Below are 14390 nucleotides of genomic sequence, written 5' to 3'. Positions count from 1 at the left end.
CTCCCTTGCTCTTGCTGTCTTCTAGAAGATATGCTTTAGTCAGTCAAATTATTGGGCTTGACGCAGGCATAACTGCATGAATTTCTCTGCTCTCCAGTCTCCCAGAGATCAGACTCTGTGATCTAATGGTCCCTTCTGGCCTAAAAATCTACAACTCTAGTCCAATATCCTGTCTCTATGTTTGGATTCAAGAATACCGAGAACAGGTCATTATGGAATAAATTGTCCATAAGAGGAATTTTCTTCCTAATATCTTATCTGTTAAGGTGGCTTATGACCTAAGCATGAGGATTTACATCCTTTCTAAAGTAACTGTGGATTTTCTCATTATTCATATAAGTGCTTAATCCTTTTTGGAATCCTGCTACGATATATTGCAGCAGTTGGTCCCAAAGGCTAATTACGTACTATGTAAAAACATTGTGTATTTGTAATATTTTCTTGCATTTTTATTTCAGTTCATCATTTGCAGTTTTATGTCCAGCACTCCTGATCTACGGCTTTTTGATTATAACTATCCCTATTGGACCACTATAGTGGGTTACTGCATAGGAACCTCCTCTGTTATCTGCATTCCAATCTACATGGCTTATCGGTTGATAATCACCCCAGGAACATTTAAAGAGGTATCTGATGTGTTTTATTTGTTCAAGTTCATTTTTGATGGGATGTACTTCCCACCCCACTACCCAGCTGTACATAAGGAGAGGTGGGAAAATACTGCATAGGCACTTAAGACAAAAAGATGGTCTGTTAATGATGCTCCCATATTTGCCAGGTGCTGGATGTATGGATCAGCATTGCAAGAAATACCTCCTTGCCATTAATACAGAGGAATGGTGGGTTATGTATGATAGCAGAGTGCCAGCTCTGCAAAGAATTACAGTTGAGAATTCCTTTCTGTTTAGAGAACAACTCTGAGTGCTCTAAAATCCACATGGTTGTACAGATTGCCTTGAAATTAGCTCTGCCACATGGGATTTGGGGTAGGCTTAGTGATTGAAATTTGCGGTCTTTTGAGCAAGCGGTTCCTAGAATACAGCTGTCCCCAGGAAATCAGCTTTTCTTAAGGTTCACAGATTCCATCAACTTTTTGTTTTTTTACTCAGACCAAAGGCTCAAACCACGGCTCTACATGCTCAAAGGGTCTCAGTCACTCAACATTTACCCCTGCCAGTGCAAGGGACCCACTAACCTTTTGGAGGAGCAAAACTGAGTGAGTCTGGCTCTTTAGGCAGGTGCATGCTAACACTCACAAGCCAATGGATTACACTATGCACATGTGGACAGAATCCCAAAAGAATTACTAGCCAAGCATGATTCACAGGACCTGTGTGACTCAAGGGGACGTTACAGCCACTGAACGTGAGCAACACCTGAGGCACTAAGAAAAGGAGGACTTGTGGCACCTTAGAGACTAACCAATTTATTAGAGCATAAGCTTTCGTGAGCTACAGCTCACTTCTTCAGATGCAAATTCAAACCCAATCCATGGTAGAAAGCTGAAATGAAACCTAGGCATGTTGGTATAAACTGCCTCTGTCCAAGGCTGTTTTATTTTTATTTTGGGGAAATGTAATCTGAGTACAGCAGAAACTTCCGAAGGCATTTGTGCTATTTCAAAAAGAAAAGAAATTACACGTGTGAATGATTGCTGGGAAAGAAGTGGGATTTAGGAGGCAGAGGAGTGGAAGGGACGAGGGGTTTGGGTCTTCAGGGAGGCAAGGGGGTTATACAGAGAAGGATAAATAGGGAGGAGTAATAGGGGAGGGGTTTCAGGACTCGGGTCAGGGGGAGTGAGTGGGGATTATGGGGAAGTGTGAGGGAATGACATGGAGGTGGGTGGCAGGGCAAGTGTGAGGAATTAGGGGTGCCTGTCATCCCCACATTCTTCTCTTCTGTGTGTGTGCTGGGAACAGGGGGACCCTGACCCTCTTGGGGTATCTGAGCTCCTCTCCCTACCCACTTCTCATATGAACAAGGATCTGTGGGAGCCCTGTCCCTCTGAGGATGCCTTTCCCTGCCTCCCCTCTCTACAGGAATTTGAAGCCCTCCCCCTGTCCCTATGTGGAATATGGGAGGCCCTGTCATGCAGAAGGGGTCTGGGCCCGTCCTTGCCTCCCCCTCTCATTTCACTGAATGGCCCACTTCACACGTCTCAGAGCCTGCTCTGCTTTCGGTTCAGCCTGTGCTGGGAATCTGGCTATAGCAAAGCAGCTGCTGATGATTAATCTCATATCAAATTATAGTGGAGCACTGTCCAGTTCTGCCATTGTTAAGATTGTGAAGATGTTTCTGTTTAAAGGTTAATTCTTTTAGGTGCTCTAAAATCCTCATGCTTCCTCACTATGTCTTGAAATGTGCTGTGTGCTTTACTGGGGAAGGGTAAACGATCCATATTTGAGAAAAGGATTTCCAAGATACAGCCCCTGGAAACTAACAGGTTTTCTTAAAGTTCACAGATTTCTACCCATTTCCTTGCACACACCTGGCTTCTCAAGTGCTAGTGGCTTAATGTGACAGGAGGGGAAGGGGGAGGTGGGAATGGTGGCAGAGGGTAGGATACGCGTTGTGGGGGGATGATGGTAGAGGAGGGTGGAGCAAAAAAGAGAGCTATACGAATCTTCTCTCATACTTAAAGTTACTGTTCTCCTTGTGTAATAAAACTTGATTTTGGGGCAAGGACGACATCTGAGATTTCTCTCACTGGGCTTTTAGTAACTCCAAACTCCAAACACTTCAAAGCACAACCATTATCCCTATTTCACTGTAACAAGGTGGGGGATGGGAGAGGCACACACCCAGGTATCACACAGCAACATAATGGAGAGAACAGTGAACTGGGAGTCAGAAAACCTGGGCTCTATTCCCACCCCTGCCTCATGCTTGCTGGGTGACCTTGGCCATATCACTTTACTGCTCTGTGCCTCAGTTTCCCAATCTGTACAATGGGGATAATGATGTTTCCCTCCTTGGCAAAGTGTTATGAGATCTATTGATGAAAAGCGCAACGTAAGAGCAAGGTATCATCATCATCATCACCTGGCCACAACTGAATCTCAGCTGCACACCTGCATGATAACTAAAACTGCCTAAATGACCACTAACTCCTACTAACAACATTTCTCTGTTAAAAAAAATCTAGGAAATTCACTGACAAAAAACTTTGCTAATGGAGAGTTAAGGTTGTCCAGTGGTATCTCATGTCCTTGAACATTGAGTTCAGCAAAACTCAAAATGTCTGAAAAACAGGAACTGATGTGTTAAGGTACACATCCATGCAACCTTAACCACCCCCCCCCCTTGGAGCAATGCCTCAGTAAACCCATAGCACATGCTCTCACACTGCACAGCACTACACAGGAACTACCTATACATGCCCAACACTAACCCCATCTGCTGAAGTTTTCAACCTCTTCACCCTTATGCACATGATGCCATCTCACACTATGGTTTCACTTACCCGTCATTAAACCCACAGACCACACTCATCTCCCACCTAGATGCTGAGAATTCCCATGGCAAGAGGATCCATGTGCCCCACTGCTACGTAACACAGAGCTTAAATAAGGCATACTTGATCTGTCAAGGTACACATGGACCTCTTCCCTTAGATTACACATATGAGGGTTAGGGAGAGGGGCCATACACACAGCCAGGGGGACCCCCAGATTGTCTCATATTACAATCACAGCTCTGCCGAACTCTCCAACTAACCCTCCCCTTTCAATACAGCTATACCTAACACAGCGAATGCAGCTAGAGTACACCCAGACAATTCCCAGGGACTACTGCCAGCTCCAGGGTCACAGACTACAGTTGTGTGGGCGTGAACCTTAACTCTGTATTGCCTGGTTTTCAGAAGTCTGAGTTTTACAGAACAATGTTTTTGAAGGGCACAAGGTACCACTGTAACCTTCATTCTGTGTTAGTATTTTTGTTCAGTGAATATTTAAGACGGTTAAGTGCTGAGAATTAGTGTTTGATCGGAATAATATACATTGGTAAAATGCTTTAAGATCTTGGATGAAAGGCACTATAAATGTGCAAGATATTAGTAGTAGTACAGTGTGATGAGTTTTGCCAGTTACCCTGATTTAATCACAACAAGGTTTATCCTTGCATGGATTACTTCTGAATCTGTTTTGGAAGGGGCAGAGGATGGTAGAAGATATGAACTGCTTTGCTCCGACAAAAAGAAAAGGAGTACTTGTGGCACCCTAGAGACTAACACATTTATTTGAGCATAAGCTTTCGTGAGCTGCAGCTCACTTCATCAGATGCATACTATGGAAAGTACAGAAGATCTTTTTATACACACAAACCATGAAAAAATGGGTGTTACCATACACACTGTAACCAGAGTGATCACTTAAGGTGAGCTATTACCAGCGGGGGGTGGGGAACGGGACGGGACCTTTTATATGATAATCAAGGTGGGCCATTTCCAGAAGTTGACAAGAACGTCTGAGGAACAGTGGGGGGTGGGGGAGATAAACATGGGGAAATAGTTTTACTTTGTGTAATGATCCATCCACTCCCAGTCTCTATTCAAGCCTAAGTTAATTGTATCCAGTCTGCAAATTAATTCCAATTCAGCAGTCCCTCGTTGGAGTCTGTTTTTGAAGGTTTTATTGTTGAAGTATTGCCACTTTTAGGTCTGTAATCGAGTGACCAGAGAGACTGAAGTGTTTTCCAACTGGTTTTTGAATGTTATAATTCTTGATATCTGATTTGTGTCCATTTATTTTTTTACGTAGACACTGTCCAGTTTGGCCAATATACATGGCAGAGGGTCATTGCTGGCACATGATGGCATATATCACATTGGTAGATGTGCAGGTGAACGAGCCTCCGATAGTGTGGCTGATGTGATTAGGCCCTATGATGGTGTCCCCTGAATAGATATGTGGACACAGTTGGCAACGGGCTTTGTTGCAAGGATAGGTTCCTGGGTTAGTGGTTCTGTTGTGTGGTGTGTGGTTGCTAGTGAGTATTTGCTTCAAGTTGGGGGGCGGTCCGTAAGCAAGGACTGACCTGTCTCCCAAGATCTGTGAAAGTGATGGATCGTCCTTCAGGATAGGTTGTAGATCCTTGATGATGCGTTGGAGAGGTTTTAGTTGGGGGCTGAAGGTGATGGCTAGTGGCGTTCTGTTATTTTCTTTTTTGGGCCTGTCCTGTAGTAGGTGACTTCTGGGTACTCTTCTGGCTCTGTCAGTCTGTTACTTCACTTCAGCAGGTGGATATTGTAGTTGTAAGAATGCTTGATAGAGATCTTGTAGGTGTTTGTCTCTGTCTGAGGGGTTGGAGCAAATGCGGTTGTATCGTAGAGCTTGGCTGTAGACAATGGATCGTGTGGTGTGGTCTGGATGAAAGCTGGAGGCATGTAGGTAGGAATAGTGGTCAGTAGGTTTCTGGTATAGGGTGGTGTTTATGTGACCATCGCTTATTAGGACCGTAGTGTCCAGGAAGTGGATCTCTTGGGTGGACTGGTCCAGGCTGAGGTTGATGGTGGGATGGAAATTGTTGAAATCATGGTGGAATTCCTCAAGGGCTTCTTTTCCATGGTCCAGATGATGAAGATGTAGCGCAAGTAGAGTATGGGCATTAGGGGACAAGAGCTGAGGAAGCATTGTTTTAAGTCAGCCATAAAAATGTTGGCATACTGTGGGGCTATGCGTGTACCCATAGCAGTGCCACTGATTTGAAGGTATACATTGTCCCCAAGTGTGAAATAGTTATGGGTGAGGACAAAGTCAAAGTTCAGCCACTAGGTTTGTTGTGACATTATCGGGGATACTGTTCCTGACGGCTTGTAGTCCATCTTTGTGTGGAATGTTGGTGTAGAGGGCTTCTACATCCAGTGGCCAGGATGGTATTTTCAGGAAGATCACTGATGGATTGTAGTTTGTTTTCTCAGGTTTGGTCTACATTAGGGTATTAGATCAGTATAACTATGTTGCTCAGGGGTGTGAAAAATCCACACCCCACAGCGACACAATTGAACTGATCTAACCCCCAGTGTAGACAGAGCTAGGTCAAATGGGAGAATTCTCCCATCGACCTAGCTACTCCCTCTTGGAGAGGTGGAGTACCCACCTCAACAGGAGAAGCCCTCCTGTCAGCATAGGTAGCATCTTCACTGAAGCGCTTCACTGCAGCATTTTAAATGTAGACAAGTCCTCAGACTTTCAGCAGTAGCAGAAAATATGCATCTCTGCTGGTCACTGCAGAAGATGGAAAATTTTATTTTGGTTAGAAGATAGGGACCTAGCAATATATTCCAAAGAGGTTCAGTCAACTCTAGCCATAGGCTGAGGAAGCAATACTAGTTTTGACCTAAATCTATCGACACACCATCCTGCTTCCTCCACCAAAAAACAAAAATAGAAATATACACAACCACCAAAACCATCCATCCCATATTTTACACAAGATCCACCGCAAGCTGGGATGGAATTTGGAAACTTTATTTATATGTAAATATCCATTCAGAAGAGATATGCTCAATAAAGTTGATAGTATTTAAGTAAATGATCACAGGGGCATTAATGCAAAAGTTCTGTAAATTAACCTGGATGTTACCATTTATGTCAACTAAAAAATATATAATAGTTTGTACTTCTCTAGCACTTTACATCTTTAAAGGTGGGTCAGATTTTTCTTTAAGCTAAATCCTTTACAGTGTCCCTTTCAACAGCAAAGTTCTACCTGAAATCTAAATTTGCACAACGTTCATCTAACATGTGTTTTCTTCTCAACAGCGTATTCTAAAAAGCATTACTCCGGAGACAGCCACAGAAATTCCCTTTGGGGACATCCGCATGAATGCAGTTTAAGTTAACATTTTTGGGGGGAGGGGAAAAGGTGTAAAAGTTTAACTTTTCCCATGCTCCCCAACTGTCCATACTCCCCTTTCCAAAGAATTGAGTTTTCAGCTGAGCCAAGGAATGGGTGGGCGTTTTCCATGGAGGCCCAGACAACGGCAATGTGCATCTGGAAAATTGGTGCCTCCAGCACACAGATCCAAGCATTTCAACAAAATCTGCTGCGCACTTCAAACCAGACTACGAGTTCACTGCTGAACTGATTCATTCTGAAAACAAGAGGATGTGTGTATGGGAGAGACTGCATAAACCACGACAGGATGAGTCTCATCAGTTAGGATTAGATTTAGAATCTCAAATCTGTGGCAGTACTCCTGTATTTTTCTCAATGTGATCATTTGTACTGGACCATGTTGTATTTGCTTCTAAAGACCTCATTGCTTAAACTGAATTGAAAAATACAGGAAAGTAGTTCTGATAGCCATATATTACCTGAGTAATACAGAGTTTTATCGCTTAAAAATAATAGGACCCTCAGATCCTTGTTTTGCTGTGGAGTAGGCAGAGAAAGATGTAGAAAACCACCATGAAAAGCACTATGTATGAAGACTGTGTCCAGTTGCACACATATTTGGTAACCGCCCCCTTCCCTTCTTTATGCCACTTACTTTTCTGAACTTTATGGACCATACCAGTTTTCATCAGTTATTTCTTGCCTAACAAGCACTCCACAAATAAAAAGATTTTGTGAAGTCCAGAATTTTGAAAATGCTCAGCATCTTCCCTATTCTCCTCTGGTACTAGTTATACAAAACCTTCAGCCCATCCATCTCTGGGTCATAGGTCAGCTGGCAAACGTTTAAGTTGTTAGCAATTGCTACATTGTGGTTCCATCTGCCTGTCTCTTTTAGCTGTATATTCATGATGACATTTTACAGACAGACTTAGCTTATTTTTTCCTTTAGAAACTGTAGCCCAGTGGTGAATTGTTAGGAGGTCAGATGCTAGAGGTTGGACCATCAGAGCTACATGGACTTCTTTTACAGCTTTTTATGGGAATCAACCTGTGTTTTTTCCTATTGTTTCCTGTTGCAAAACTAAAGCTTAGGGTTACACTTTATACTGGTTGGCACAAATATCAAGTCTAAAAATTCTTACAAAATGTCATGAAAATTTACTAGCTCATGTACTAAATCAGCTCATCCAGTCTTTATCCTGAAGATAAAGATAACAAAAAAACAATGCTATTTTACTCACTCTGGGCCAGTGGTGAGTACAATTCTTCAGGGATGAATTCTAATCATAACTTGAGATGTATTTTGAGGTATTTAATTGCAAATTAAGTTCTACATACATGTAAATTCATAACAGTCTATAAGTACTTATGCCTGTCAAGACAGAGGGTAGGTTAAACAATGATTACTTTTGTACTCAGTTGCATTTGCCAAGTGAATTTCAGGACCATGGACTGACTATGCAGTTACATGGAAATTGCTTAGTTAACCCTATGCAGTTAACATGTAAGTAAAGGAGACATGCGTTATACTGTTACTTTGTCACTAAAGCCTCATCAAATTTTATTATAAAACCTATCACAACTGAAGCTAAAATAGAACATAAAATCTCCTTGTACATCATAATTTGCCTATGTTAAAAATGAAGAGGTTGCCATACAACAGAGGTGGACAAACTACGGCCCGCAGGCCACATCCGGCCCGTGGGACCGTCCTGCCTGGCCCGTGAGCTCGCAGCCAGTGAGGCTAGCCCCTGGCCCCTCCCCCGCAGCCTCAGCAGGCCACCAGTGCTCTAGGCAGCAGGGCTGCGAGAGCCACCAGGTGTAGTGTATTAAATCGCTCCCCACAGGAATGCGCTACTTACAGGGCATCAGGACTGGCAACCCTAAGTAGTATACCATAAGTAGCACATTCCTACGGGAGCAATGTAATACACTACACCCTTGTAGGGAAGGCTGTGGCTCCCCAAACAGCCTGGTCCCGCCCCCTCCCACTTCCCGCCCCCTGACTGCCACCCTCAGAACCCGTGACCCATCCAACCCCCTCCGCTCCTTGTCCCCTGACCCCACCCCATATCCAACCCCCCTGCTTCCTGTCCCCTGACTGCTCCGACCCCTATCCACACCCTGGGACTCCCACGCCTATCCAACCATCCCCTGCTTCCTGTCCCCTGACTGCCCCCCAGGACCTCCTGCCCCTTATCCAACCCCCCCGCTCCCCTACCATGCCCCTCAGAGCACCATACAGTTTTGGAAACCCCATGTGGCGCTCAGCTCAAAAAGTCTGCCCACCCCTGCCAGACAAGAATTCAAGTAGGTGGGCATCAAGAAATTTCTTCTGAAAGAAAAAACTTACACTGATACAGACTACAAAGAACAGATCATTTGCACAGAGGAGTGCAACCATGATGTGTTTGCCTTTTGAATACTATACATTTTCATCGTCTCTCACAAGACTTTTCTGCTTATGCATATAGACACCCACTTCAAATAATGTCTCTTACACTTGAGCCATAGACATAAGGTCACTTGTCTTGTAGGTCTCTAGCTCAACTCGTTACATAGAAATAATTATGAGTGATGACTGATTAATTCTGCTGACAAAGGGTTACTAGGACCACACAAGTCATTTCTAAAGGGAATAATGTCTCAAAGTGCCATGAGAAAGATAAAATGAATCCATGTCTCATTGGATAATGACTTGCAAGGAGTAACTTAGCAATTTACCCCTCATGTATATTTAAAAACAGCTTCTAAGATGGACTTAATTTTGAGGGGAGACAGACAGCATATCTGCAGGATTTGAAGAAAAGTTATTTAAAATAGGTCATGGGCTATTTTATAAAATGTATAAAAACATCTAAAATTTAATATTCAAAATTAAAACTGATCAACCAGAAAATTAGAAACCATTTGATACAATTGTCAAAAGTTCAACTTTTCTGTCATAAAAGTATTGATGAAAAAATACATATGAAGTGACGGGGGGGAGAAGCAGGATAATTACATATTCCCAGCATCAAGTTTGGGAAGGAAGAAGTCTTACTATGTCTTCTCTATTCTCCCTAATTTGTGTCCAGCCAATACCAGAACTGTGAAGGGTTTATTTGTTCTTTAAGTGGATACACATTCTAAGCTGAATTGTTGCCTGAGCCAATGGCATTCCTGTCAGGAAGGAAATGGGAGGGTTTAGGTTCAGTAAGAGCATTATCTGCATTGAAACCAACGTTTTCTTCCCAATCCCTTGCACAGAAATTGAAACTCAGGATGAGTTCTAGTGGAATAATAATTTTGCAGAGTAATAACCGCAGACATCTCTACTTTTTAGTGGGAGGTGGAAGAATACTTGGACTCTTCAGCAGTAACATTATGGTGCCATGGTACAGCTTTATAGATGCAACTGCAATTGCAAAATAAAAAAAAAAAAAAAATCTTCACTCGCATTATTTAGACAATACACAACAGTGATTTTCTGGGTGGTTACAGCACAGAAAATGAATTAATTGCCCCAGAAGTACCAGTGTTTTCTAGAGGACTAGGAGACAACCAGGAAGTCCTGAGTTTAAAAACAAGGCTATGGACCCACTGTGTAACTTTGGGCAAGTCATTTGTTTTCTCTGACTCCGTTTCCCAGATGAAAAATTAAGATAAGCCTACTTGCCTGTTTCACTGGAGTTCTGTGAGGACTGATGAGGACCACACTTACAAGGTGAAAGGCACTGGAGACATGCAAAATACTAGGAAGTAATTTTCTAGACATACAGATTATAGTTCATAATTGGTGTTACACATTTTATATGCCTTAAAAGGCAGATGGGCTGAACTGACAATTTGCTGAGCACTACTGACAGGCCTAGAACACTATTTGCTGACAGCCATTCAAGAAGTCCTACTCCCTTCTAGAATTTTTCCTCCAGTAAAAGAGTCTTTTAAAAGTTCATGTAATCACTAACGACAGTATCAGCTGTTTCCTTTATTGCTTTTTCAAATTCAAAAGGAAAAACTAGTGTAATTTAATTACAAAGGATACGGACCTGATCCCACAGCATAATCATATCAGCTTGCATAAAGTGAATGTAAAATGCTACCAAATCAGAATGGTAGCTCTTTACATTCTTTTGCAGGGGCTTACACGATGACTACATAAGGTGCTAGGCAGTGTGGGATCATTTCCCTTGCCACTGACGAGGTTGTTGGTTGTTGATACTTTATTATACTCAAGACACTGGCAGCCTGATTCAACTCCCAGGAGAATCAATAGGATTGTTATAATTGACTTCACTGGGAGCTGGATCAGATCCCTAAATATGAAACCACTGTCTTGGCAATCTCATGAAGCAAACTAGGGCCCTGATTCCACAAAGCACTTAAACATGGGGCTGACTTTAAGCATGTGAATAGTCATCCTGAGACTACTCATTTACTTAAAGTTAAGCTCATGCGAGGTGCTTTGCTGAATCAAGGCCTAGGACAGAAGCATCAGCTTCCCCATTAAAAAGCCTTGTTAATCAGAAAGTTTCAAGTTGTTGTAAGGCAAATTCCATAATTAAACAACTGGTTAACTTGGTTGCCAGGCCATGGTAAAATTAACTCTCAACACCTCTTGGAGTCGTTGAACCACTAACTGTTGTACTTGTATACACTAACTAAAGGAAAGAAGGTGTATGCTAATGTTAGGACAGTTTTAGTTACTTTTTAATCTTTTAATGCTTTCTCAGGAATGAGAAACACAGGCACATTCTGGATATCTAGAAGGTCAAGAGAACATTCAGAGTTCTGAAGGGAAAAGGTTAGATAAGGTAGGCCCCTTTCTAAAGCCCATGAAACTACTCAGACGAGAGCTGGAGATGCATTTTACTTTATATAACAAGACAAATCAGAAAGGGTATCACTTTTTTTCTCCTTCCTGGATGTTCCTTAATATTGATGATAAACAGTGTGACTCATAGTATTAAAATACTGGATACAGCACAATCAGCTTAAGTAATTCCATCATTCAACCCACACAAGATGTGTAATTATAATTAGCATGTGGTAGTACTGCCCATAATGTGCGCAGTGCTTGCCAAGCACAGATGAAAATATAGATCCTGTACTAAAGAGCATTCAATCTTAAAAAAAAACATGCAGGAGGGACACCCTCTAAATCATTTCCTTTCCTCCCCCTAGAATGATCAATTGTCCTGGGTTTTAGGGGAATGAGTCCATAAGCAGGGGAAGGAACCGAGAGAAATGTTTTCTTTGCATTTATTATCTATTCTGCATTATGTAATTGCAGAAGTGCACCGTGTTCTCATTTACAGTCTTGGGGTTCCATGGAAGGCTGAAGACTGGAAATTAAACATTCTTTAAGAAGCAGAACGTAATTACGAGAGTATTGTATAATCTGGCCTTTTGAAAACTTTGCTTCATGAAAGTTTATTTGCTGTTGAATTCATGGTTCAGAATTCAGTTGAGCAATTCTGTAAATACAATACAGATCATTTTAAATGACTCTGGGCTTTTCACAAAGGAAAATCCATGCTGAAGTCTTCCCAGTGCATTCTGGGAACAGGGCAGTCAGGAAGCCTTCCAAAAGTATATTAAAATGCACAGACCCTTCTTGTTCAGTATAATGCTAATATACCACACACACTATATTTCACTCTTCAAAAGCTGAGCCATCAAGTTGCTTTAGTTCCTGTTTTAATTACAAGTTGGTTTGAGGTTTTTTAAGTCCTCCAGTCTTGTCACAGGTTGGTCTCCTAACAGTGTGTTAGGAAAATCAGTCATGTCAAATCATCTCTGGCTAGCTCAGAGACAAGCAAACTGAGGCCACATTGTCTGACCTCACTTATTTTTATTATTATTAATATTTTACTTTTTTTTCACATCCTTGCTCAAAAATGATTTAAGAATCAACTGTCCCTCAGCTCAACAAGTAGATGTAGATACCTGTATTGGACACGGAACATTACACCTTTGGCCAAAACCATAGCTCTACTGATGCCACACAGGCTACATTGGATTTGGAAGCATTTCAGGCAAATGGATTCCTTCTCCTACTCCTTGGCTCACCTACTGCATAACTAGAGCCGCTAATAAATAGCGCACCACTATGAACAGTGATAAGGGAACTTCCAAAACCAGTTTTATCTTTGTGAACCGGGAGCATGTTTACCTTTCAAACTTTAGTAAGAGAATTAAACTGGAGTTTTATTTGTATATTCCCTCTAACTTGTATATGATGCACTTGTATTAATTTATGCAGCTGTTTAGTTATGAATATTCCAAGCTGGATTGTAAGTCATCAGTATGTGCCTTGTCTTGTAAACTGTTATTGTAATAAATTTAATATCATAATAAATATGCATGTCTGTCCCATCTCTTGAGAGAGAAAAGCATGGATTCAGAAAGACAAACGTTTTCCAACAATAAGATTCAGTTTCAGCAAAAAGAGTATCCACACAGTTCACTATGCTGACCAGACTGCCTCAACAAAAGGCGGTGTAACCCCTTGACTGTTTGTATGTTGGCCCATCCTTGAAAACATCACTTGAACTCCACTGTAATAGGAATATTCATGACATCTGTTTAAACAGAATCACAAAAGAAAACTCCTCCACATTTGGAATAGATGCTTAGTTGCTCAATAAACTTGCATATTGAACCAACTCTAAGGTATTTGTGAATTGACATGGCTTTGCAGTTAGATTTTTTAAACTCCTCTTTCATCTCTGTATACGTAAGTCTGATGAACAAAATAACAGGGAAGCAGGTAGACAGATGCTGCTACAGTTGAGCACCAAGGTTTGATTAACGTTTCCATTCAAGACATATGCCAGGAATATTAAATGGCACTCTTTTCAGAAAATTCAGCTTAAGATTTTGTCTTGATTCAAACCTAATATAGGCAAGTGCAACTCCATTCACTGCACTGGAATTGAACCGCTCTAACACAAGAATTTGGCCTAAAGTCATCAACCACTATCAATCTGAACCCCGTTTTTGTTCCCTTTGCATTCTGACACTCAACTGAGGATGCAGAGGAACCTCAAGCGTATCTCCCATTCTACTACTGAACTTTTACAGACAGAAAAGGTGGGTTTATTATTATAGATTTCCACAGGGAAAGAGAAAATAAAGCAGATGGAACATCATATTCAGTATTTTGTAAATCACCGTTTGCAGCTGAGATAACTAAAGCCTTGGCAGGCAATGTCTTCTCAAATACACTCCCTTTCATGGGAGATGTTTAATTCATTGTAAACAGAACTATAAAGGGACCAGTCCACACATTTGTTGCTTTTCCCACCCTTGCCACTGCTAACATTTCCTCTATCTACTGAGCAGGTGTAGAGAAATGAGTATCCTTTCTCCCCAGCCTGCATTAACGAATCAAAACCGGGGTTATCCAAAAGCAAAATATCCCGTTAAATATTACTAAAATATATTGCAATTCGGTTTAGAAAAGGCTGAAGCAATGATTTTGGTGAGGGTTAGGAAAGATTTCAAAGCAAGAGGGTGCAAGGTCTGGCAGGGTAGAGAAGAGAGAAAACTTGGTAGCTAAG

At 41.7% G+C, this 14390-nt stretch overlaps 1 protein-coding gene across 3 annotated transcripts in view; it reads left to right on the top strand.

Annotated features, from left to right (window-relative positions):
• The window catches only part of SLC6A4 (solute carrier family 6 member 4), a 42540-nt gene extending 29340 nt beyond the window's left edge, over positions 1-13200 (top strand). Inside the window, exons 13-14 of one of the 3 annotated variants that reach the window (XM_073315661.1) lie at positions 459-626; positions 6765-13200. In XM_073315661.1, coding sequence (XP_073171762.1) covers positions 459-626; positions 6765-6839 — 243 coding nt within the window. In that variant the 3' untranslated portion in view covers positions 6840-13200. Of the gene's footprint in view, positions 1-458; positions 1760-6764 lie in introns of those variants that run through there. The other 2 variants (XM_073315659.1, XM_073315660.1) reach the window with 2 other exon arrangements.
• The last annotated feature ends 1190 nt before the right edge of the window (positions 13201-14390 follow it).

The sequence above is a fragment of the Lepidochelys kempii genome, chromosome 17 (genome assembly GCF_965140265.1).
Source record: "Lepidochelys kempii isolate rLepKem1 chromosome 17, rLepKem1.hap2, whole genome shotgun sequence".
In the NCBI taxonomy this organism is placed as follows: Eukaryota; Metazoa; Chordata; order Testudines; family Cheloniidae; genus Lepidochelys; species Lepidochelys kempii.
Note: the sequence above shows the minus strand (reverse complement) of the source record. Positions and strands in the feature narration are given on the sequence as shown.